Here is a 25,892-nt window from a genome sequence, read left to right as displayed (position 1 = left end):
ATCCCTGCTAATGCAATGCCTGCTTTGTGTTTGTACAACACACATACACTGATAGAATCCATAATTGAAAGATACCTATCACTTCTTAATGGTTAAGTCTTGTACTTGCCCTAAACCCTTTTAGTTTCAGAGGAGATCTCTGTCCAGTTTGGTCTAGATGATTATTTTGGGGATTATGAAGAGTTCATGAGCTACAGTCTTGTAGTTTTGCTGTTACAGTTTTGCTGTTCTGGGGTAGCTCAGCTGAAATTTGCTGATGAGCTGAAAGTCAGCTGAAAGTTACTGGTATATTCAAATGTAAATGAGAACCAAACCTAACCACTTTTTTCCAAGTAATTACTGAGAATAGTAACACAGTTTTGTTAGTGTAAGACAGATGTAAATGGAAAGGCATAATTCTGGTGAGGCACAATAAAAATTGTTTTTGTGTTTTAAGTCTAAGTTGATACGTGCATATCTTTCTTTCTTACATGTTCTTTCATGCAAAATCTCATCCAAAACTCTTTGACAGTTGTTTTTCTTCCATCAAATGTTAACAGAGCCACCAGGTATACATATCATTGGGAATCTCCCCTTCAGTGTTTCAACTCCTCTAATCATCAAATGGCTTGAAAATGTTTCCAAAAAGGATGGGCCTTTTATTTATGGCAGGACACAGATGACATTGACTTTTCAGAAGGAAGTTGCAGAGGTAAGATACTAATGTTTTCCCAAAATTTTACAGATGCTAATTTGAACAAAAGTTTGCAGCCTCTTTAAAAGTACAAACCTAATCTTAGATGGCTTTAAAAAGAGCGGAAAGAGTTGGTTTGATTTTTATTTGATTTATTGATTTTTATTTCTGTGGCTGTAAATTATGAATTTTAATGTTGAGTTAATCATCTGCTCTGATTCTTTTACAGCGCATAATTTTTTTATTTTTTTATTTCCTTACAGAGAGACCTATTTCCTTGAGGTATTTAATCTGTTATTTTCTGAAGTATTGATTTCTTAAACATTAATAAATTCCACAGCACTCTTCTGTTTTTAACTGTCTTCTCTCTCGATCGTTCATGCACCATTTCATCAGTCTGTTCTTCCTTACCTTTTAATCCTCTCATGAAATACACTGATAGTTTTTTCCTTTGCTCTCTTAATTAAAAATATTTTCTTTTCAAAAGATAGCTTCCTTGAAATAAGGAAGAATGGAGGGTTTGTATTATTTCCAGTTGTGATTAAACACTTCACACACAGAAAATGTTCATCAAGACCATGGAAGCTGCCTTTTGCTTTTTTGAATGAGACTTGATAATCAGAATTATTAATGGATTGCTGCCAGTCTTGTGTGTGTAGAAAGGCATTACTGGAGTTCTGTCAGAGGAAGTCCAAGAGCAAATTGAGATTGTACTTTTTGTCAATAGTTAGATTCTCAAAACTAAACTAATCTGCTATGTAGTATCATTAATTCTAGATAAGTTGATACTCCTCAGTGCTTTCAGATTTTAACAGTATATTTCTGTTGCCATTGGATGAAATATATCATATTGCAAAGGCTGGAAGACTTTTTGCTTTGTATTTATAAAAGCAGTATGGCTTCTTACCAGCATCTCACTTGCTTAAGAAAAAAAAAAAAAAAAGGAAAAAGGAATTGCACATCAGTCTGAAAACTGAATTTCCATCTAATTAGTCCAGTGTTTGTAAATATCAGGGGTTTGGTGTGCAACCTAACATGTGTGGGTGATTTTAATTTTAATCTTTGAATGTAAAAATTCTAATAGTAAAATTTTGCTGGCCTTTGTTTGTGCATAAATTTGTAATAAGTATATATGCAAGTTGGATATCTGTAGTAATTTGGGGGGGGGTCACAGAAAACCATATTGTGCTGTCATTACTCTAGCCCTGCAGTCAACATTCAAGACAAATACTGATATTTCCAGTAGATGGCTCTAGAGAACACCAGGGACAAACATGAAATAAGCTGGATTTCTTAATTCAGCTCTGAGCTCATGTGGTTTCAGGTATTAAAAAAATCTAGGAACACTTTTCCAGAAGAACTTCATGTCCTATTAGATCATACCTTGTTGCAAAAAATGGACTATGACATAAACTGCAAAGTGGTAATGGGCAAGATGCAAAGTTTTGTGACAGTGAAAAAATTGGCTTAGCACTGAGTGAGAGCATAAGTGCACTCACTTTATATAGCTGTAACTAGCTGCATATGCTTCTTGTGACATGCAGATTATAGTGCTTCTTCACCCAGCATAGCTCATTGAGATCTTACATACCATGCACTCTTTTTAAGTTTCTTGTACTTAGAATGATGAGAAGTTAGAAACACCAGGAAACTTGAGTATGTTGTTCAAGGTCATGCAATGAATAGGTGTTCATTACTGAGTTTACATTCTGGGATCTCTTGATTCTTTTTTCTTACATCTATTTAAACTCTGAACTTCTACTGAAGACTGAGTTGTTCAAGGTTTCTGGTTTGTGTTTCCATCATTGATTTGACATCATGAAAAACTCTTTTGAGAGAAACTATTTTGGTTTATGATTAGGAGGAAGAACGGTAATCAAAATCTCTGTCTTTTTCTGGCCCTCTGGAGTTGCTTGGTAATTGCAGTTTGACATACACAAGCATATTCAGTACAAGGAAATAGAGAACAATGTCATGCATATAATAAGTTGCTACTGATATTTTGTGTCTGTGGTTTGATATTATTGAAAGGGAAATGTATGATACCCAGAAGTTTGATGTCCTCAGTCATATTTCTAAGCTTAGAGTGTAAATATCAAAGAAGTCTCAGTGCATATGCATAAACCCCGCAGAAGGGTAGGAAGCTGTCATGGAATGAAGCCATGTGCTTTATCATTAGGATAAATTGATGTTAACAGTAAGAAAATAAAGTATTATTTGTGGTCAAGCTCAGTTTTGCTAGTATAACAGTAGAAAATACTTTTGCCCTTGTTGAAGTGGTAGTTTCCTGCTCTTCTGTTTCCTTGTAGTGCAGGTATGCTGGCATGAGTTATGTCAGTACAGACCACTCTGTTCTGATATGATTTGATTAAATCGATTACAACTTGGTTGATGAGAGCCAGCAGTTGTTATATGCCAAGTTCTGAGACCTGTTAATGAGCGTAAGACCAGATATACACAGCAGTAAAAAGGGTACTTTTAAGTGTTGAACAGATTATTTTTGTCTCTCTGTAGTTTAAATTTGTAAATTGGTTAATTACTTTGTGGGTAAGAATTTTTACCTTGCCTCAGATTCCTCAGACCCAGCCCTCCATCACCTTAGTCTGCAGCCTAGGCCATGTACTTCGAGGCCCACTTCCGTTAAAATGAGGCATATTTTAGTTCAACTAGAAGATCATTGTAAGTCTCTAATTCTGAGTAAAACTGGGTAGGGAATAGTTTGCCTGAACTGCTCTCCCAAAATGATCTGCAAGCTGGGAGGTGGGGTACCTAGAAGACAGGCGTGTAGAACACTTAATCATTTTGTATCTAACGCTGCTATTTCGAATGCTAGGCAAAAGGTGCTAAAAAAGTGGAAAACAATTCAGCTCTTTGAGCAGTAAACAGAAGAAAAAATACTATTTGTTTTCATAACTGATACAAGTTGGATATAAATGCTTACTTTCTAAAATAAAATAGTTGTTTTGCAGAAAGTGGTGTGTACTAAAATGTATTTAGTATTCCTTTATATGGTCAGCTTTGATAGTCTTGTTCTTCAGGTAGGTTAATTACTGTGACAGATATTGCAGATTCTTTGATAATGGTTTTTTAATATGCATTTATGAAAAGCACAGTTGTATGGTATAGCTTACTGAAGAAAAACCAGTCGTTCCTGAAGTTAGTCAGTGGTTGATAGTAAACAGCATTAAGAGATGTCAGATACCACTGGATTGTATTAAGCTTCAGAATCTTTGTTGTGCTTCATGCCCTGCAAAGATTTTAATAGAATGTTTCCTAGTTAGCTGAACTTCAGTGTGTGTTCATATGCAGTTTCAGATGCTATCCCTATTTTAAACATAGGAACTAACTAAATTTTGAGAACTGGGAGAAAAAAAAAAACCTACAAAAATAGGATGTTACAGAAGTATGAGGACAAACTTTTTAGCAGGGCCTGTTACAACAGGACAAGGGGTAGTGGTTTTAAACTAGAAAAGGGTAAATTTAGACTACATAAGGAAGACATTTTTTACAATGCAAGTGGTGAAACACTGGAGCAGGTTGCCCAGATAGATACCCCATCCCTGGAAATGTTCAAGGTCAGGTTGGATGGGAGTGTGAGCAACCTGATCTAGTTGAGGATGACCCTGCTTTTTGCAAGGTGGCTGGACTAGATGACCGTTAAAGGTCCTTTCCAACCCAGACCCTTCTGTGATTCTGTTCTCATCATTTTTGTGTTCCTGGAGCAATGTCATACACAAGTATGTTCTTGCTGTTGTGGGTTGAAGTATTTTAAGATGTTACTGCCCAGAGGTGGATATTAAGTTACCCCTTCTGCAGCTGAGAAGTGGGAACTATCTGAGGCTCATTACATGGGTTCTGTGGGAAGACTGGCTTGTTTAAATTGGCATTGGAAGGACTAGAAGCCGTGTCATTAGGTCTGCTTCATTTCTATTTCAGAGGTGAAGAAGTGTGTAGACTTTGCAGGCTGTTTTGATTTTTGTTTTGGTTTTGTTTTGGTGGTGTTTTTTTTTCAGAGAATAATAACGGTGGATAGAGAGGGTTTTATTCTAGTAGGTTTCCTCTGAAACAGTGATGACAGTAGTTTTAAATGCTGATGTAGGCAAAAAGCACCCAGCTTTCAGAAAAGTCATTAAAAAGTGTTTTATTTGCTCTATGCTCATACCAAAACTGCCTTTCAGGAGAGTTTTTTTTTAAAAACAAAATAAAACTTCAGCAATAGGTTTAATTTTATTTTTCAGGGATATTTTTAATAAACATGGCAGCATTTCATGAGTACTCTTTTCATCTGAAGCTATGTAATGTACAGATATTGCCAGATATGCAAATTGGTTTTCATATTTCATTTTTTTTTATTAAGGTACTGCTAAATAAGAACAGGAATCTTGAAAATCCTGTTTCTGAATAGTTAGTGCGATGTCTTTTACCATTTGAGACTTGTCTTACTGGATGCTTTTTTTTGTTTCAACTTTGTTTATGCTAGCAGAGCACACAGAACATGTTTCTTGCCGGGTTATGAAAGTGTAGACGACTTCTGTCCAGGCTACTGTTTTGATAATCTTTATAAGAAATCTCTTGGGAAAATCAGAGGAATGCTAAAATGAGCATATTAAGTATTAAATGCTCTTACTGTTTGGTATGCAAATTTATGTAAAGTAGATCCAGCTTCCTTGCTTATATTGTAAGCATAGACCAGTCAATAATGTAGAAAATTTTGGTTTCTATCGGATTCTGAGTTTATGGAGCTTTATTTTATCTTGAAAGAGGAAAAAAAATAGTATTATTTGTTACAGAAACAGTGGAAGAAAAGGCTGTGAGAATGTGTCAGCTGATGTTATGCTTGTTTTGAATCCTGCAGTCAGAATAGTTTTAATTTTCTCTTGTGCTCACACAGAATTATTTGACATCATTAAGTTCTGCAGGAGTTCAAGGAGCATCTTTTCACATGCATTTGATTGCAGGATATGGGCTGTAAATTAGGATGGTATTTTAGTGAAGTGCTGCTATGCTGAAGGGAAAAAATCTAGATTAACTGGGCATAGACTTCGACACAAATTTTTAACAGCTGTTTGTTTTAGTTTGTTTTAGCCTTTGATTATACTGAAAATCAGTCTTTAATGTAACTCACCACATGTAAATCTGTGAAACTGAATTGACTATGTTTTGATTCTTCAATAGAGGCTTACAGCTAATCCAGGAGGTAAGCAACGTAGCAGGCTGTCCATCATGTCTCAGCATCTCTGCACTGTTGAAAACTGTTTCGTGATTCCAGGTGAAGCTTTTGTTCCAAAGCCAGAGGTAAATTTTGATTATTTCTTCTGGGGCTTTTTTGTTCATATGTTAGTCAAACAGTGTATCTGATTTTGAGTAAGGAACACAGGTGCTGTAGTTCCTCTCCATACTATGAAGTGATGTGATTTTCCTGTAAACAAAACATACTTGCTTCAATAAGGTGCTTTTTGGTTATTCAGAACTTGGCTTTGGCCTTCAAGCTTGTCTGCAAGATCAGAATACTTCTTTGGGTGCTTCTGAAAAACTGATCAGGATTTAATGATATGATACCTCGTTAGGATTGTAGCATCTTTGGAAAGCCTACAGTTTTACAGTTTGCATTTATAAACAGTTTGGGAATTATGCCTAGAAAAGTTGATGGGTCTTTTGAAAGACCCTGATAAATAAAAGCTTTTCATTTGTCATCTTTGTCAAAGATCTCTAATTTTACCATGTCTATAATCTTTACATTCCACCCTACTCATCTTTATCATATTTAACTCCCTCCTATTCACTATAGCACTTTGTCAGTTACATCCCACTGCCTATTTAAAAAAGTAATGATCTTTTCTCCCTTTGTTCTTGAGTAGAGAACAGTCTCTTTGCTGTCCTATTATCTGCTGGTTTTTATTAATAGCCAGTATGATTATAGGAGTCAAAAATTAATAAACTGTATTTTGGGCAAGAATGTACCTTATTTGTTTGTTTGTTTGCTATGTAAAAATGTGTGCCTGACACTTGAGTGGGGTCTGTTTTCCCTGAATGCATACGGAAATGTACTGTTCTGTTTCAGAAATGAACTTTCAGCTTCTGAAAGTTACTCTTAAATTGGTTAGTTCAGCTTATCAGTACATATCACTTCTCCCTTATTGCAGTCTATTTCCTGGTCTTTCTACCCTTCAGGCTTACCTCTTGACAATGTTTGCAAGATTATTCTCTCTCTGTTTATCATAGAATCATAGAATAGTTAGGGTTGGAAAGGACCTTAAGATCATCTAGTTCCAACCCCCCTTCCATGGGCAGGGACACCTCACACTAAATCTTGTCAACCAAGGCTTTGTCCAACCTGGCCTTGAACACCGCCAGGGATGGAGCATTCAGAGATGGAATTTCCCTAGGCAGCCCATTCCAGTGCCTCACCACTCTCACAGTAAAGAACTTCCTCCTTATAGCCGATCTAAACTTTCCCTTTTTAAGTTTTAACCTGTTACCCCTTGTCCTGTCACTACAGTCCCTAATGAAGAGGCCCTCCCCAGCATCCTATAGGCCCCCTTCAGATACTGGAAGGCTGCCATGAGGTCTCCACGCAGCCTTCTCTTCTCCAGGCTGAACAGCCCCAACTTCCTCAGCCTGTCTTCTTACGGGAGGTGCTCCAGTCCCCTCATCATCCTCGTGGCTTGTTCCAACAGTTCCATGTCCTTTTTATGTTGAGGACACCAGAACTGCACACAATACTCCAAGTGAGGTCTCACAAGAGCAGAGTAGAGGGGCAGGATCACCTCCTTCGACCTGCTGGTCATACTCCTTTTGATGCAGCCCAGGATACGGTTGGCTTTCTGGGATGCGAGCGCACACTCCCGGCTCATGTTCATTTTGTGATTGACCAACACCCCCAAGTCCTTCTCTGCAGGGCTGCTCTGAATCTCTTCTCTTCCCAGCCTGTAGCTGTGTCTGGGATTGCTCCAACCGAGGTGTAGGACCTTGCACTTTGCATGGTTAAAATTCATAAGGTTGGCATCAGCCCACCTTACAAGCGTGTCAAGGTCCCTCTGGATGGCCCCTCTGGATTTATCACAATAAATTTTAAGGCCTCTATCTGGGCATATTCTGATGATAATTTAAAGTTTTGTTACTATTTTTTGAGCAAGTAATTGATCAAGTATGTTCTGTTATTAATCATGACAGCAGTCTGCTGTGAAGAAAAATGACCACGTTTAAGACATTTTTTGCTTTACATTTTTAGATTGGTGGTGGGGATTTTTTCCTGTCTCCTAGGTGAATGAAACATGAATTCAGTATATCATACCCCTTTTAAATATGTGAAAAAATCTCCAGTAAGGCCAAAATTCCACTTTTATGGTGGTTTCTCAGTTGTGGATGCAGTGTAAGGGCACAGTAGAGCTAGTGTAGACAAAAGTCGTGCAGACTGTGCCTCAGAATTAGGAAGCTGTACCTGATATTCCCGTTTTCCTGTGCTGAAAAGACCACAATTGGTTCAGGGATAGGTAACTTATAGAATTGTGACAAATGTTTAATATAAGCAAAATCCTACAGTCAGCTGATGCTCTGTTGAATAAAAAAGTCAGTACCACTAAAGGCAAGCATATCTTTATTTGATATATTTCTTTGACTTAATACCATTTGTGTTGCAAAAGCAGAAAGTACAAATTTTTCAGACAGACCTAGCACCTGTTTTGAATATATTTTATTTCCTTCAAACTTCTGTTTTACGTGGATCTTCTGCTTTGTCCCTGTTCTTTTAGCCATATACTGACATGTGGGTTTAGATACTTGCATTCTGATAAAATCTTTTGTTTTCATGGAAAGCTCTTCAGCATATTTTGAACAAAATGGCTCAGCATTTGATTTTTGTTTCATAGGTATACGAAGAAGTTTAAGTACTTCTGTATAAAATTCACTGCTTTTGTAATCAGTGAATATTTCATTTTGCTTATAGTTTACAATTCTTCCATTTCACTTATGCCCTCCTGTAAAAATGCTGTTGGTTCTTATTTTACAGTGTTAATTTTAATTCACATACATAGCAATGATCACACATCAGTGTCATGTCAACCCCCTTACAACAGGTGGAGATGCATGTTTTTGGGAATGAGTTGTTTAACTTATTTGCTCACTGAATGAATAGTACTTCAACAATACTATGAATGTTGAGATGCGAAAGGATTTTGGTTTATGGAGTGTAATGGTACTGCGCAGCACTTTCTAAGCAAAAGAAAATTTGGCTTTTTGGTCAGTTAAGTCTCTGTAGTGCTGAATAACTAGTGATACTAGAATTAGGATTAGTACAAAACAAGCTCCTTGATGAATGCATAGGAAACTCAAAGCAATTGTGTAATGTTAGTAACACAAGCAAGGTGTAATTCCATTCTGTGTGTATTAGAATAAAGCGTCTTTACACATTAGATGCATAAAACATTCCACTTTCTCAAATGCGACAACAGAAGATCTTTTTCCATCAAACTATACATATGTTAAGGCCCCTTTTTACTGTTTTAGTGAATTTCAAGCTAATAATATGGGAAATGAAAGTTGTATATAAATAAGTAGCAGTTGGTCATGTTAAATGACTTGCCCAGCATTATCATATTCCTAAATTTAAAGGCCTTTATTATATCCCTTTTATTCTCTTACCTGTGCTAGCAAATTCACATCAATTTAATTCTCATTTAGGGAAGCATTTAGATAGACCATACTCTGCCAGAGATCAGTACAAAACAAAATCTGTGTGTTGGAAGAAAAGGTTAAAGGATCCAAGATTATTAATCAAAGTCAGGGAGTTACTTGTCTCCTTATCACCACTGTATATTAAATTTTACAGTAACAAAATATGTGGGCCTGAAACAGAGCCTAAAGTGATCATTAAAAAGACTTACAAAGTTCTTGTAGAAGGCCAGAAACATAGAAGACAATAAATGGTAGCTATATTATTTGGGCTGTTAAAAGCTACTTTGAGGAAGTAAAAGCCAGAATGTTCCCAGATTTTTCTTGAACATAGATTATTTAGTTTGTATCCTGTATGTTACAGTTTGCAGGTGTTTTCATAATCGTGGTTACATTTCTGTGGTTGTATTGCTCCTCAAATCTAATGTTCATTGTGTAGTGATAGATTAGTAGCTATTGGTGAATGTTGAGTAGACATTTCTTTAAGAATAATAAATGAAACCCACAGCAGGTGGCAATTTGGGGCAGGAGAGCCATTTTTGGCAAAATCTGAATGGTACTGCTGATTCTTCAGCCTGATATGTAGCATATACAATGCAGCTGAGGTTTGGGGCTTACGGGGGTTTGGTGGGGGTTCTGTTTTGAGGCTTTTGTGTGTGGTTTTTTGTTTTGTATTTTAAGAAATCTAGTTACTGAGGCAATTTAGAGCTGAAAATGAAAGGCAGATTGGTCTGCTATTTAAAAAACATTCAGTTTGGCTCCTTGGACAAAGAGTGGTTGAGGGTTTTTTTTCCTTGCACCATAATTAAAGATAAAATTTAAAATACACTATAAAATGTTGTATGTTATTGATAGCCTGATTTGCTAAATAGAATGCAGTTAGTTTTTAAGCATCTTTGCTGTAAGAAGTTATCAGTATATTAACTGTACTGTCAGTTATGTTTTAAAATAGTTCCTGTTCAGTAAATGTTACTTGGAAAGTCACAGAGAATGGTTTGAAAAATCAGCAGAAAAGTACTCTTGTAGCAGACTTAAGCATTATTTCTTAATTTTATTCTTTTTGTGGATGCCGCTATAAATTAAATACTTTGCTTAAACATAAGCTCAGATGTAAGTGCTATGTTATACATTCTTTGAAATAATCATACTACACTTAGCACAAAAAATGGCATCAATGGATAGAAATAACTGTATTTACACATAGTCCTTCAGGTTGTAGCCTGTGTTGCTCTCCTGCTCTGTAGATGGGAAATGGTGCTGCTTTGGAGAGTAAATCCATGCTCCTTGCTGCTTTTTAAAACATGAAGTGCAGAAGATAACACCTGCGGTAAGCAGAAACCCTGCTGAAATAAATCCTGTGTAAACTGCTCCTCCTGGTTCATGTTTACTGCTCTCTGGAACGGTCTGGTCCAGAAAATTTGAAATAATTTCTTTTGTATACCAGGATGTTGGTACTAATCCAAAAATTCCTGCAAGAATGAAGCAGACTCCTCCAGCAAAACAAGCGTGACTTTTGCTGTCAGTGTCCCCTCCCAACTTTGTACACTTCATTCCAACTGTAGTGATGCAGATCCCAAAGGCCGATAAGATACAAGACAGTACCATGGTTGTCCGTGCAGCTTGGATGTAGATGGGGAGAGAGAGAACAGAGTATTTTAGAGTACAGCTAAACATCCCAGTGCTGTACCATGTGCAGTCCATCCAAAGTCCTTGCATCTGTGTTATAGCTGTTATGATATTTGAACCAACATCTGCATTTACCTTCCAGTTTGGTAGCAAGGTGGCTGTGATATCTCCAAAAACACCAAACAAAGCCAGAATAAAAGCAAAGAACTGCAGACTTGCTGATGCCATGTTGATTATCTGCTGTCACCTTTTGTCTGCCCTTTCTCTCTTGTAAATGAGTGTAACTGGTTGGTAGCTTCGTAGCCAAGGCTGTAGCCCTGTGTAACAGGGAGGAAGGGGAGGGAGGAGAAATGCAAGGGGGAAAGAAAAAGAAATCAGCAAACCACAAAAGCTTGCATTTAAAATTAGAGCTATCTGAATGAATATCTGAGCATGACCCTGAAGCAGATGAGAGCAGCCGAGCAGCTGTACACAAGGTACTTGAGCATAAATGATGGCAAATGGACAGTGTTTTAGAATTGCATGTAACAAGGAGCTGCTGCCCTTTCCTACATGATTGCAAGCCATCAGGCTAAACTTATTTTACGGTAGTTGTTTATAGCAGTAGTATGCAGATTGCAGGCTTGCTAGACAAATATATATTGTCAATGGAATATTAGAAACTTGCAGATTAGAAATCATTGCAGAAAAACACTGTGGTAGAAAATATATTCTACTCTTCAAGTACCTTCCTTAAATGTGTTTATGGCTGTAGTCGGTTCCTGTTGACTATTTTATAACAATGAATATTGATAATATTTTCTTTTGTTTGAAGAGTGGTTAAAGGTAACCCTTTATTTCAGTTATTTTAATGTTGTCCTTTTGTTTAATAAATTACAACATTTCCTGGGTTTGAAGGGGAATAAGATTGAATTTCTTTTTTGCAGTATTTTCACAATTAAGTCATGTGACTTTTGTAAATCAGTATTTTATTTTCAGTCAGTGATTCATTGACTTAGAGCAGCCTGTCTGAAAGAATTTACAAATTTGCTATGAAGTGGCAGTTTTAAAAATGCATTAAAAAAATGCTCCTTGCTATTCCTGCATAAAGAGTCAAATTTCATTTGCCAGATGAGAATGTTTTAGGCAGTATGATAACTGCACCTGGAAAGTCAGAACCATTGCTGTTACAGAACTGGACTGTTGGGACAGCAGATGAAGAACAATGGTTTTAGACCCTTGTAAGGAGGATTAGAAATGGTGGCCTGCCTTTCAAGTGGGTCTGTGTAATTGGCAAGTTTTGTCTTTTATCAGAGTGATAACAGAAAGGGCAGTCCTCTTTTCTGGATTATGCTTCCTGAGACATTATCTCGAAATATGAACAATAATATTAAAATTGCTGTTTAGCATTAGAACTTTTTTGAAAAGCTGTGATAATAAGGGTTAAGATTGAAATAAGTGGAACACAGTATTTGTCGCATTGTACTCATTTCATTATCTGTAAGACGACAAGGTTTTGATCAATATATATCAGTATTTGGTGGCATTACATAACATGTAATTCTCTAATTTATATATTGTACTTAGTGCAGGTAATTGTTCAAGGGTATGCTCACTCTCTCCAGCATACATCTATTTAAAAATTATTATAGTTAAGTATTTGACTATTCACAGCTACTTATTCTTAAAATCATACTTCAAAGACATGCCTATTTCCAAATCCCTTAATTTTGTTCAGACTGAAGAGTATGTCATTTGCTGTATCAGGCCTATGAGAAAGATGACTTAACTTCCTTTTACAGAAGGAACTGACATGTCTTGGTAGCTCAGAACTCATTCAAAAGCATATTCTGGACCAGCTAATTAGGGTCTTGAGTTAGCTTTTTTCATTGCTTCCTTTTTAAAATTTCAGCGTATAAAAACACACGAGCATAAACGCAAATTACTGCAAGTGGTAGTCATACATTACATTTAATGGGATGAACCAAAGTAAAGGCAAATAAATCTAAGTATATGCACTGCAAGTGTAATAAAAAATAGAGTTATGTTTCATTCCTGGTTTTGTAGCACTTACTGCTGGATGTGAGGTCTGAGATGTTTTCTTCACTGTAGACGTCCTAGAAAAATGCAGTTTTTCTTGAATGGAATTGTCCTTTCTCATATAAAACTGCATTAGCAAAATTTCTTGGAATGTTGTTTTTTTCTCTTCTCTACAGCAAGTGCATTACTGCTGTTTGTTCGCTCTCTTAGTTCCATCCACCCGAGAATAAAGGAGTACTTTGTTTAATGAGTTTTGTTTGACAAAATGCTCAGTAAGGGAAAGCAAAGAGATTACGGAGGAAAACACATAGAGGTCCTTAGTCCTAAATACATAATGATATCCAGGTTCTGTGATGAAAGCTCTGGGCTCTATGATGAAAACTGTGAGCAGTGATTAAAAGGAATAAAATCTTGGGAATCCAGAAACTGTAGACTTAGGGATTGGGGGGTGAGGGGGTGAGAGGTGGGTTAGACGCTGAGGTGGGGGAGGGTAGGTTTCATTTAAGTTGAACTGAGACCTGGAGGGTTTTGTTGTTTGTCGGTTGTTGGATTTTTTTTGGGGGTTGTTTTTTTTTTTTTCATCTCAGATAATCTTATTAAGAGTTTAAATTTCCTGGGAAAGAACTATGCAATTTATTTTAACTTGTAATTGGAACAGCAGGGCATTTCTATTAAGTACACTTTTTGCTTATCCTTGGTAGCCTTAGCCTTCTGTAGGTCATTCTATAACTTACTACCTTTGTATGCATCTGTATAAAAGGATGAAAGGATAAAGCTGCTAGAAAGGCTTGTGTGGTAACTGCAGCACATCAAAGAAGCGTCCTTGACAATTTGCTGTGTTAAATCAAGTTAGGAGAAAAATCTTGCCGACTGCAGCAGTGATATATACACATGGGTTCTGCACCTGACTTTTAGCTTCCTGTGATCCTGTTTGTGATCCTAGTATGAATGGACTAATTACAAAGCTGTTCTTACAGAGGAATTAGATTATTGCTGTTAGTGTAGTGGCACAGTTATTTTCTGCTGAAAAGTGAACCAAAATGAAGCCTTTGGATCAGAACAAGGTTGCTAAGAGGTACACATATGTGGTGTTAGATGTAACATTTATCTGTAGTAGATAAAATTCTGGTACTGAGCATTTAGCTTGTGAGAGTGCTTGCATAGAAGTGTCTTAATAAGATCTCAAGCAGTCTGTTTTAATGAAGTTGTAATATGCTGCTTAGGTTTCAGTTCCCTGTGAGGAAATTGTAGCTTGAAAAAGGATCTTTGGGTTTCTTTTAATACAGCCCTGTTGCAAGATACATGTATTGCCCATCATGAGACCCTTATTTGTCAAGAATTATTAAGTAAAAATTGCCTCGTTTAAGCTTATTCTGATTTATAGTGTTGGTTTCACCAGTAAGGCAGCAGACTTCTCTGAATTAAATTGTGTTCTTCCTACCCTACTAGAACGTAAACTTTCAATGTTCAGCTACCTTAAGCCAGCAAGGGGAGAATAATTGCCATACTACTGACAGTTCAGGGTATATCAGTTGAGTAATATTCATATTCATTATGTTGTGAGAATTGAGTATTGTTTTGTAAATATGTCTGACATACTTGGTAGGGTGAAAAAGAAAAGTTTTACTGGTAAAATTATCAGCAAATTAATATATGCTGTTGTGTACTCTGTTGGCTTTCATAATTCTACTCTATGCATATTAAAAAGCTTAGAGAAAAATAGCGTGTATAATTTTAAAGGAGTGGCCAATTACAAGCAAAAAGCTTTCCCCCTGTATCTGTTACTATAGTAACCAGGCAGCTTTCCTGGGGTCCAAAGAAAACAGCGTTTATAATGGAACAAATGCTGAAAAGTGCTGTGTTTTGTTTCAGAAGCAGAAATTATTGCCCACTGGCCTTGAGATTACAAATTGAGCTGTTTTTTCTGTTAAACTGTACACTGCATGTAGATGGTGTTCTTTTTTTTAGTTCTTCAGAAATTTTTGTTAAAGGTGCAGCTCCAGCTCTCGGAGAAACCTCATATATCACCTGTGAGCAGTTCTGCAAAACTGAGGTCTCAAAAGATCTTTCTGGTTGTTTTCTTATCCCTGATTTTGTGGAGAAAATACTTTGTTTCATTTCTTGACTGAAGCATAGGTAAACATATACGTATGTGTATGAAAGCCTTCAGTATGTCTGTGAAAACAGCTGGTTGGTTATGTGAAATACGTATTTGCCCTGTTCCGCCTCAGTGTCAGCATAAGGTTTTGCTGTCTTCTTGTGGTCTCCCTGACAGGTATCCGCAACCTGTGGCAAAGGTAGAAACTATTGGCACTTCAGAAATTCAGAAACTGCTTTGGAAAACAAGTTTATGTGTCTTTCACTGCAGATTCCATATGTCAAATTTTCTTTGTTACATAGTTTTTAAATAAGTTCTTGTGTCATTACATTTTAATAATTTATGTTTTTTTTTTCCTATCTTATTCTTAGCTCTAGCTTTCAGAAAGGGTGGAAAAACAAAAAAACATTATCTGCAACATCTACTTAGGTTAGCACTGCTGATACTGGAAACTCGCTGTAGTTTTTTTCATCAGCACCGTTAATCAGTGGTTATTTCCTTTTCCTAGCCAGTATTTTCATTTAGCTTCATAAGTTCTGTCTATGTGAAGAAACTTGTTTGAATTTAATCATTTCTGTTGAAAGCAAATACAATACCTCTGCTGTTGAAATAGTTGTAGCGGATGGATGTACTTGACAGCTGAGCTGTTTCCACTGAAAGTACAACATGGATGGATGGCACTTTTGTGCCAGAAGAATATGTCCACATCAGAGGTTACTACTATTTAATTGATTTTAAAACCCTCCACAAACTTAGAGCAGTTTTGGTTAAAGCAGTAGAAAAAAACACCTTACTTTTTTTGAAGTATTCTTTTGCTATGGGTTTTCTCAAACAATTGGTACACTGAGAGTGTGCTTAGAACAAAAGGTGTATATGAGTATATGTCTTATTTCACCCAGAACAAGCACGTCTTCAGTTTAATGTGACATAGACTGTTCCATAAATGACAATATTGGCTTTCAGACCTTTTAAAAAGATGGATTATTTTTTGTCCATCATACGAGCAGACATTTTTAATAAGAAACTGAATATTTTTAAAAGTCTGGAACTTAAAAATTTTGTAGTCATACAGCACCAGTACTTGTAGAAATCATATAAATTGTCAGTGTCCTTCTTCACAGGAATTTTTCATTTATATTGTTGTTAATATCTAGTGTGGAAGGCAAACTGCTTTAACTTGGTGTTGTGCAGAAGTGGATTTTTAGCACAGCCTCTATTTTTTTAATACAGAAGTCTGAATTTAGGGCATCTTTGTGTAATACAGTATCTCTATAACTGCATGACATATATACATATTTTGGGGGTTTATATATATATGTTTTCAGACACAGGGAAAATAACTATTTTGTGAACAGAGCTGATTTTAGAACTATAAAAAATAAAACAGTTGAAAAAGATCTTTGTAGAATTATTTCAATATAATTTTGGATGAACTGTGATACACACTATAAATAGAGTTGTATGGTCACTTAAAATGGGTGCAAACTTATTTTAACCTACCATTCCTTTAAATGGACAAGAATTTTACACTCTTAGTATGCTGAAAACTTAATTCCTTGGCTTACATTTGAAAAAAAGCCCTAGAGCAACAGAAAACATATAGGGAATGGGTTTGATTTCTAATTATAATACCAATTTTCTCCAGCTGCCCTTCAGCCTGTATATCAAATATTGCCTAATTTGTGTATCATGTCAGAATTATCTTGTGGAAGGATTTGAAGAACAGAGTGCTAATTACTTTACAGATTACATGGAAGTTGTTCTAGATTGAGGAAGTGCCATGGGGAAAAAGGTACTGAGTATTAATGGCATATGAACTAATTGGAAATATGTAGATAAGTACGACTAAAATTCTGTAGGGCCGTGAAATTTGAGCTGAATTTTTATATTCAAATACCATGACATTTGTCACTGCAGTTACGTTAACTGTCACAATAATGTCTTCCTATGTTCTGCCTGTTTCCTGAAGTCTAGCTGGTTAACATAGAAATAATGTGTCTCAGAGGAATACATACTCAAATTTCTCTTTCTTTTCCATATAGGTGGATGTGGCTGTGGTGCATTTCACTCCACTGGTGCAACCAAAGATAGAGCAGCCATTTGAACTCGTAGAAAAAGTGGTTCAAAGTGTTTTTCAGTTTAGAAGAAAATACTGCTTCCGTGGACTTGAGTAAGATCTCTTATGATAGCGTCTCAGATACTGGTTTTGAAAATGCATCGGCACTTGTAGCTATACATTTGATTTTATTCCTCCCATTTTAAATTTGTCATCATAGTTTATCAGATTTTCCATTTTTGAATAATTTCTGGAGGCAAAGTATGAGATGAATCTCTGCTGTAATTATGTAGTAATTATTGTTAGTGTAATTCAAGTTGTTAAAATTACTAGGATAAATTACTGATAATTTATGTCTTGGAAAGAAGCAAACAACAAAAACTATGGCATTTTTTGGTTGAGTTACAAAATGAAAGTGTCAAAATTCAGAACCCATGAACAGGGAGAGCATCACCTGTGGGAAATTTTACTTATTTGGGGTTAATGTCAAAAGGTTAAATTCTTTCTGTGCTTGCCCTTGTATGGAGTTCTTACTGACACTTTAAAAATCCCTAGGTTTACTGAGGGAATTTACTAGGTTCTCTAAGTGATGTGAGAAACCTGCAGTCTCTTCACCAAGGATCCTGTTAAAACTCCAGCAATGGCCACGTGTCTGGCTTGGTATGGGAAAAACCCAGCATTCAGCATTGTAGAATGCAGGAGAGAGCTGCTGTTAGGACTAGAGGTGTGCTGTTGCTGGGTGGGCTAGCTGAGTGTTACTGGGCATGGTCTTGGCCCTCATGTAGTCCAGAGTTAGGTAGGATGCCACCGTATGGAACTACAGGCCTTAACTATCACTATTTTAAAGGTGATTATAGAAATTTTGTGGGGCTGTTATTTTTTTTCTTGAAGTAGTAAATGCCATTGATGTAATGGAGGCAGACACTGGATCTAAAATGAGTATTAATTTACCTGTGTTAAGGTTTGAGGTAGTTAGAAAATGATGTAGTCAATCTCTAGATGAGTTTGATTTACAGGATGGTGGTTTGGGTTTTTTATTTTGTTGGGGTTTTTCTCGTTTCAGTTGACAGTGTAAGCAGAAGGCATGTGCAGTCAGCATATCTACTTTATGTAGAATGTATTTGGCAAAGTTAGAAAAAAAAAACACAACTAATCTCAAGTGGCTACTAACTGCTCAATGGTTGTTTTTTTTTTGAGGCAAGGAGCCAGAGCCTGAACTTTTGCACATCACATATCCCATAGCAACTTGTGCTTTAGTCCTAGTGTGCAGCTAAGAAATACAGTCCTCTTATTCTTCAGCTGACTTGAAAAAAATAGCACATTTTGGGTGTGTAGTAAGTCTGAGTTCATTATAAGGTATTTGTCTACCTATGCATCACATACACTGTACAAAACCAAGGTAATAGAATCAGTTGATATTTGTGTGTAAATTCTGGGATCTGAGACAGACATAGTATATAAAGCTGTTAAATCCGCAAAGAAATGTAATATAGCTCAAGTTGCTGTTCGTGGACATTTATAAGATGGTTCTGTATATAAAAGGTGATTAAACATTTTTGGCTTCAGATACCTCTTTTAACTAGCAAATCAAAGAGTGAGTTAAGGATCGGTATCAAAATAAGGATTGGTCCATTTTAACCTTGGTGCCCTAGATGCTGAAGTAATGGAGACATTTTTGACCAAGGCCTGGAGTAGCCCATACCTGAAATCAGGTTATTCCTAGAAGTTCCATCCTTCTCTTGTAATTTTAAACCCTTTCTTGACTTTGTATTCCGTCTGCTCACCAAGAGCCACCTATCACTTACTTGTAGAAAACATTTTGAGTAGCTTGTCCGGTCAACCTGTGAAACACAGCTAGGGCTGTGGGGGTGTTAATGTATTAGGTGCATAGCATTTTTAGGTCTTAGGTATGTATGATAGAGGCAGATCATTTGAAAATTGAGACATACACATCAACCATGTGCAAATTTTCTGCCTTCCTGACCCATTGTAGACTGAGAACTACTGCTAATAAGAGCCAGTACTTTCAGTAGTTTGCATTTTGTAGTATGCATTTTTATGAGACATTAAAATTACTCGAACTAATACTATTCATTGAAATTTAGGGAACTTGTGAGAGGTGCTAATGCATCTGGCAATAGAGTAGATGATTAACTGATGAACAGTGACAAAATCTAGGACTCCTAGCACATACTCCAAGTGAATGATAATTAAATATTCCTTTCCTCCTCCTTGGCTTTTTTTTTTCTGGCATTAGAATTATAGTATTAATGACAAGTGATAATATTTTTCCCATTGGAATAAAACACTTACTTACCATGAAGGTCATATGGTTTGGATCTGATCTGTTTTCCAGTTTAATCTGTTGTTGCTCTCTGATTATGAGGTGAATTCTAACTCTGTGGCTGTATCTATCTGTACCCAGAGCTCCCTTTAAATACATGCATGTTTGTTCCTGTATGTTAACATTAACATACAATGTATGTATATGCTTTTCTATGTTGTCATAATTTGCAGAAAAAGGGCCCTTACATATTTCCATTTGCTTAGATAATGATCTATATTGAGTGCTAAAGCTAAAAGAATTACATATTTAATATAGGTTTACTATTAAGTACGTTCTTAAAAGGATTCTGTTACTCTTAAAGGAAACTGAATTGTCTGTCTGAACTCTGAATTTGATTGTCTTCTCCCCACACCTTTTAGGACCTTGTTTCCTGAAAGTGGACGTTTGAAAAGAACAGAACAGCTGATGATGACAGCAAATGTTGATCCAACTCTGCGTCCTTTTCAGCTCTCCATGTCGCAATTTAGAAATCTGTGCAATACATACAGGAAAATGTGTGATGAAGACTCTAGCCTTTTTGTGTACAATTATAGAGAAGAACTAAAGGAAAAGAAGACAAGAAAATTACTTAAAAGTACTGAAGAGACTGAAGAGGAAAATGAGCTGTAACAGCTGTAATTGCAGCAGACTGGTTTTTTTATTAGTTTTAGCTCCTTAATCTAGAGTTGATTCAGTAAAAGGAGGCTTATATATTCCTGCATCTCTGCAGGGTTGGAAGAATTACTTTTGAGAAAGTGGTGGAGAGAAAGGGCTTTCCCATTTTATTTATTCATTCCATTCAGCTGCAGACAAAAGTGAAAAGATAGTCCAGTTACAAGGTGCCTACGGGGTTCTTTTACTTCAGGGGAATGGCTAGAACACATACCGAGAACAAGGTATGTTGTAAGACATGTAATTAAGTTGGGATGCTTCCGAAATAACTGAGTTCTATATGAACAAAAGTGCATTATTAAAATGTAAGAAAAAATACTTTTCATACTTCAGCATGTAGACAGTATTTGGTGTTTTGTGCTCTTTTTATCCTGGAACAGCCTACTGTCCAGGGTAACTGAAAAAAACAAAAGCCGAAATTCCTGTATAAATATACTCAAGTGACGGGCTTACAGGAGGGTAAAGTGCACAGATTGTCTCAAGGTCTCCTAATACTCTTCTCATTTATGTAAAAGCAAAGAATTTGGGATTTAAAGCTCCAACTAGGGAAAAGCAGCATGATAAAAAGTAGAGAACATGGCTAAGTACAATACTTATTTGTCTTTTACTGTACAGGCTGGTATAGAAAACAAAAAATACAGTCAAATAAAAGATTACAGGCCAAGCTTTGTTTTTGTATTTACACATATGTATAAAGTATAAACAGCATCTTGAAACTTACAAAAATGAAATTCTTGCACTATTGTGCACTAAAACACATTAAAAATAACTTAATTCTGCTTTAAATAAAGCAAAAATTAAAACGAAAGAACTAAAATGCCCAAGGTATTGAAAAATTCATTTTGCAATGCTGCTTCCCATTGTAAACCCTTTTGCCACTCGCTAGCACCTTTTCCACATTACTTACTTAATCTACTAATGAGGCCATCCTTCCCCTCCCCTGGAATACTACATCATCTTAATAACTGCTTGAAAGGGATGAACTAATTTACAGACCTTGGCTAACTTAATCTATTTTTGAACCACAATAAATTAAAATAACTTAAGAATCCTTTACAGCTGTTTTTGTGGAAAAATGTCTTAGTGCACAAAATCAGAGAGAAGTTTTCCTGCAGCTTCCATAAATTTACTAGTTTTAAAGCAAAATAGGTTTGTTGAATTTTATGCGGACTTCAAATGAATATTTTAAATATAGTGCTAGAAAGCTAGGATTTCCCATGCCTCTCCGCAGCTTCATAAAAACAGTCCTCATTAACTACAGATGTTAAACTCTGGACACTAAATTCTCTCTCCAAAATAGAGTTCAGATCTAGATTTGCAGCATCAGAGTGACTGTCGAGGGACTCGTGGTGTTCTTGCATTGCCATTAAAGTTCCCTTGTTGCGCTTTGTGCTGTTTACTTTTCTCTTCACTGGGCAGAAATGGCCACGCACGAGCTTTGGGTGCTCACGCATGTCTCCTGTCTCAAAGCCATCTCCTTCTTCATTTTCAGCAGCCTGATCCCGTTCAGAGTCAGTACTTGGCTCCTCTGAAATTTTCAGCCGTTGGAACTGTATTTCAATGTCTTTTGTAGGGCTGCCCTTCTTTAGGTTTCGATAGGCATCGTCATCATCATCATCACTGAGAATATCAGATTCTTTGACAAGAACATTAGAAAAGTCAGATGCACAGCTCTGTATGTGCTTATCATGAGATGAATTTTTGGGCTCCTGTATGCTCTCCGTGGTGTGGCAGCTGCTGCTCTGAGTACTACTGCTCAGGCTGCACTCATCGGAGTCCGGGAAAGTGCCCTTCCCTGGATCACCGTTCCACTCACTACTGGATGAATTCTTCAGTACCTTCAAGGACCTCGTGGAAGCTGTGCAGAAGAAAAAGACAGGTTTATTTTTGCAGCAGAACATCAGCTGGTTATACTGTTTGTCTCAATCACCCACTTACAATTACAGTGTACATAGTCTCATTTGATAATCATCCCAGGCCGGATGTGGCAGCATTCTTTGCTACTTTGTTAGTTTTTTTAAAAAAGTTACTTTGCCCATATCATACAGTGTGATCCCATAGAGTTTTCATTCCACCTACCCCAGGGCTCTATGCTCGCCTTCATGTGGACTATATACAAAATCTTCCAAAAATTGTAGTAATGTTTTATACACTTATGCAGGAAAGCAAGATGGATTCAGGAACTGCAAGCACTGGAGAGCCAGATTATAGGTGGAGGCTGAGCTGTCCTGGTTCCTGTGATGTTAAGGGGATTTTATAGACAACTGATAAGATGGCAAACTTGAAATACTAGTAGCTTCTCATTTAACTAAAATGTTTAAAGCCTGTACTTAATTAGGGTATCTGCTGGGATGCCAGTTTAGTGCACTGAAAGAAGCAAGACTTCTGCCTTTTGCCAGTTGTTTTAGCTCTAAATGTTATCAGGGCTGAGTTACAAAAGGGAACCCAGAGGAAAGAACACTAATACTGCATGCCAAAGGGAGTCTCTTTCTTCCCAGCACAATTAATTTGGGCCTTGTTAAGTCTTCCCTTAAGAGAGCTAATGACACAGCACAGCTGTGGGGGGATTGAAAGCCTGCTTATCTCCTTTAGCCTTTGCCATGCACTGGGTGGTGGTGAAATTCTACAATGACACACTAGAGTCATGGTAATAATTACAAACCTTCTGCCAGTGCCAGAAAACAGACTCCATTTTTCACTTTGAGAACACATTTCTTTCTTACCCAGTTTGGCTGTTGCAGGTACACGGTTCTTGAGTGGAACAAGGCGCTCTTTACTTGTTTTCTCCAGTGGTAGCTCACATTTTATGTGGCGTCTGAAATTCTCCCGCAAAATAGAACGGATCACCTTCACAATGTTAGTCTTGTTCTCACAGTCACTGCAAGTTTAAGGAAACAGATAACTTACTTAATTTTCCCCTCTGAAGAAGACACTATTGGGATAAAGTTTGCTTGCCTTCTTTCTGCTGACATGCTTTAGTGCAGTGGGGTTTGCCAGTAACTTGCTTTAGGGGTGGTTTTGCAGCTAACATCTTTATGTCTTATTAGGCATTTCACACACTTCAAGATCTCAGTTACTTCCCCTTAGGCAGACAGCCCAAAAGGTAACTTTATACCAAGGGATCACCCATTAAGTGGCCTTTGTCAGAAAGTAATTTCTGCTAAGCAACTGAGAATCTGATAAAACAGTTACTTTTCCCATTTCACACTGGAACTTACGAGCATAGGTCTGTGCAGATTTCTGACACTGGATCACTGTGCCAAATTCCCTCTAATTTCAAACTGCTACACTTTATGCAGTTAAACGCTGACATAGTGCCTGGATTCAAGGAGAGATGCACTGGAAGTGCTGAGGCAAGGGTCATGGCAGGGGAAGATATATATAATTTTTTTAATTCCATTAATGTGATTCATTGAATACAACCTTCATGTAAAACTTACCTGCTACACAACTGAAAAATTGTTTCTGGCCTGCCTTCCAGTTCTGACTTGGTGTGAATCAGTTCCCAGATACAGCTGTTCTCTGTTCCTGCACATGGAAGAAAACATTATTTCTGTATATATTTCACAAAACCTTTGTCATTAGATGAGTGTAGAGCTCCTTCACTTCCTGAAGGTGGTGTTAACATAGCCATGGGTGGATCCACAGAAAACCTCACCCAAGATGGAACCCAAAGGAAGGTCTCCTGAACTCTCCTGTTGCAGCAGCCTAGCGCTCCCTTTAAAAGGTGCTTGCTTGGAGAGTTGCTTTCCCCATTCTTACTGCTTTTTGCTGCTTTCCAGCCTTAAGCACCTGCTCCAAGGTGCGCAAAGCATTGAATTTTTCTCTAAATACCTAGTATCACCTTTTACAGAAGATACAGAACTGGATAGGATCATAAAGATCAACTCAAAGGGAGAATAAAAGTGCAGCCCTCTACTACCACAAATTACAGTCATGTTTCCCACGTGGAAAAACAGAAGGGTCGGCCCACACACAGTGTAAGGGCATCACCAGGACATCAACCATGGTAAATCACCTTCTGTTCATGGTATCTTTTCATTGTGGATTTCCATTCTGTCATTCCTTTACATCATGTTGCATCTGCCTGAACTTGTGGAAGAACCCAACATACCAAATGAAGAAAGTCTGTTAATGTATCAAGCTCCCCTGCATGCAAGACACAACAGCAGATGGTATTTTCTCCGCACCTGCCCATTTCCAGAGGCTCCAGAAAGATGTATGGAAGAAACAGTATTACAAAATCCCAGAAAAGCATTCAATCCTAAAGTATTCAGACCAAGGGGATTACCTGCTGTGTTCCCCAGTCGAACTTGAAGAGCAGATAAAGGAATCAACCAACGAAATTTAAATGGATCCAAGTCACCATAATTATGTACAGCACGAACATTAGTAGGCTGCAAAAAGAAAAACAATCAAGGATATTTCCAAGAAGCAAAAAAACTGGGTGCTTTTTTTTTAATTACTCTTGAAGACCTGCCTCTGAAGAGAAACTAAATTCATTAGACTTTGCTACCTTAATATGTGCTTGCAAATGTAGCTGAAATGGTGACAGACACAACATTTGGAATTTGTAATTGCTTCAACTTCTAAAAGCACTTGGTTTTAATGGATAAAAATAATACTTTGCATATAAGTACTACTAGTGAACAAGCCTTCCATGAAGGAACCTGCAGACTGTTGATTAGCCGAATACATTAATCATGTAGCTGCTGCTGCTACTTTTAGAGCCACTCCGCCTGTTATGGTAATCTTGGTGCAGTACTTCACCACTGGTACTCAGAATATGCAACCTGCTACTTGGCTTCAGCATTCCAGTTTTTTAAATGGGGGACAGAGGAGGTTATGTTTATAATGCCCCTTTTCCTTCCCTTCCAGGGTGATCAAGTGTCTATAAACAGAGGTTTTTATCCTATGCACTATGTTAAGGAGGGCATTATAAATGCCATCTGAAAGAATTAATGATTCCTACATGGCAATGTTTCATATTCCACCTGACAAAACTAAAATGGGGCTCATGCAGAGAAGATGTTGCTCCTCACTAAGTAACAAAAAAAAAAAGTATGGGTACACAGATACTGACGCACTTGTTCTGGCTGTGATAGGTAAAATTCCAGCCTAGTAAGGGAAGGTGGTGTCATCACAGTCAGTCCCCCTTCAATGCTGGTATTGTGCATCGCACACTGCAGTAGGATCCCGTGCTTAAACACCTACCACCGCCACTGATACCTGACTTACCATTTTCTTTTTCAGTTTGTAGTTCTCCTTATACACCAGTATTACAGCCCTCTTAAAAACTAAAAAAGAAATCAGAAAAGGAAAACTTAATTACAGGTGTAATATTCAATGAAAACATTGTCTCAGAGAAGCTGTTTATTGTAGGCATTGGAATGTGAAGGACGAGATAAGCAAATGGATTTTAAAGCACCTGCCCTGCATTAAAATGACAATTAGGTTTTTCATCCTACACTTGTTCATGCAATGGCAGTATTATTTCCTCAGATTTTGTCCAAACATTTAGGATTAAGCCATTCTGCACATTTATTCTGAAATTAGCAGCAACTTGTCTCCTGTAAGTCTTTACATAAACAAATACAGCAGATGTAGGTTAGATAAAAGTTCAGATTTCCTTTTTTGCAATCAGAAAGGCCTATACAGCAAGGGAATGCCATGTAAAAGGACACTAAGTCTGTTCTTCCTGCAGTTCAGCATTTGTTTTGTTGGAAACTCAAACATCTCAATTTCTACTTTT

General features: G+C 37.0%; 3 protein-coding genes across 8 annotated transcripts in view; 1 reads left to right on the top strand and 2 right to left on the bottom strand.

The window, feature by feature from the left end:
* Positions 1–20,796, top strand: part of TFB1M (transcription factor B1, mitochondrial) — a 28,646-nt gene extending 7,850 nt beyond the window's left edge. For 2 of the 3 annotated variants that reach the window (XM_061471603.1, XM_061471604.1), the window contains exons 5-8: positions 540–691; positions 5,849–5,968; positions 17,129–17,256; positions 19,849–20,796. In XM_061471603.1, coding sequence (XP_061327587.1) covers positions 540–691; positions 5,849–5,968; positions 17,129–17,256; positions 19,849–20,098 — 650 coding nt within the window. In that variant the 3' untranslated portion in view covers positions 20,099–20,796. The remainder of the gene's footprint in view (positions 1–539; positions 692–5,848; positions 5,969–17,128; positions 17,257–19,848) is intronic. The other variant, XM_061471605.1, reaches the window with a different exon arrangement.
* On the bottom strand, positions 10,508–11,197 carry CLDN20 (claudin 20). Its single transcript, XM_061471591.1, has one exon. The coding sequence runs from the start codon at positions 11,195–11,197 to the stop codon at positions 10,538–10,540; it is 660 nt and encodes a 219-aa protein (XP_061327575.1). The 3' UTR covers positions 10,508–10,537.
* Positions 20,722–25,892, bottom strand: part of TIAM2 (TIAM Rac1 associated GEF 2) — a 134,664-nt gene continuing 129,493 nt past the window's right edge. For all 4 annotated transcript variants that reach the window (XM_061471592.1, XM_061471593.1, XM_061471594.1 and 1 more), the window contains 5 exons: positions 25,379–25,437; positions 24,432–24,537; positions 23,581–23,668; positions 22,864–23,018; positions 20,722–21,998 (listed from right to left, as the gene is read on the bottom strand). In XM_061471592.1, coding sequence (XP_061327576.1) covers positions 21,346–21,998; positions 22,864–23,018; positions 23,581–23,668; positions 24,432–24,537; positions 25,379–25,437 — 1,061 coding nt within the window. In that variant the 3' untranslated portion in view covers positions 20,722–21,345. The remainder of the gene's footprint in view (positions 21,999–22,863; positions 23,019–23,580; positions 23,669–24,431; positions 24,538–25,378; positions 25,438–25,892) is intronic.

This window comes from Pezoporus flaviventris, unplaced genomic scaffold (assembly GCF_033815535.1).
Source record: "Pezoporus flaviventris isolate CSIRO_AGI_PZ_B2104156 unplaced genomic scaffold, CSIRO_AGI_Pfla_v1 ptg000066l, whole genome shotgun sequence".
Lineage (NCBI taxonomy): Eukaryota > Metazoa > Chordata > Aves > Psittaciformes > Psittacidae > Pezoporus > Pezoporus flaviventris.
Note: the sequence above shows the minus strand (reverse complement) of the source record. Positions and strands in the feature narration are given on the sequence as shown.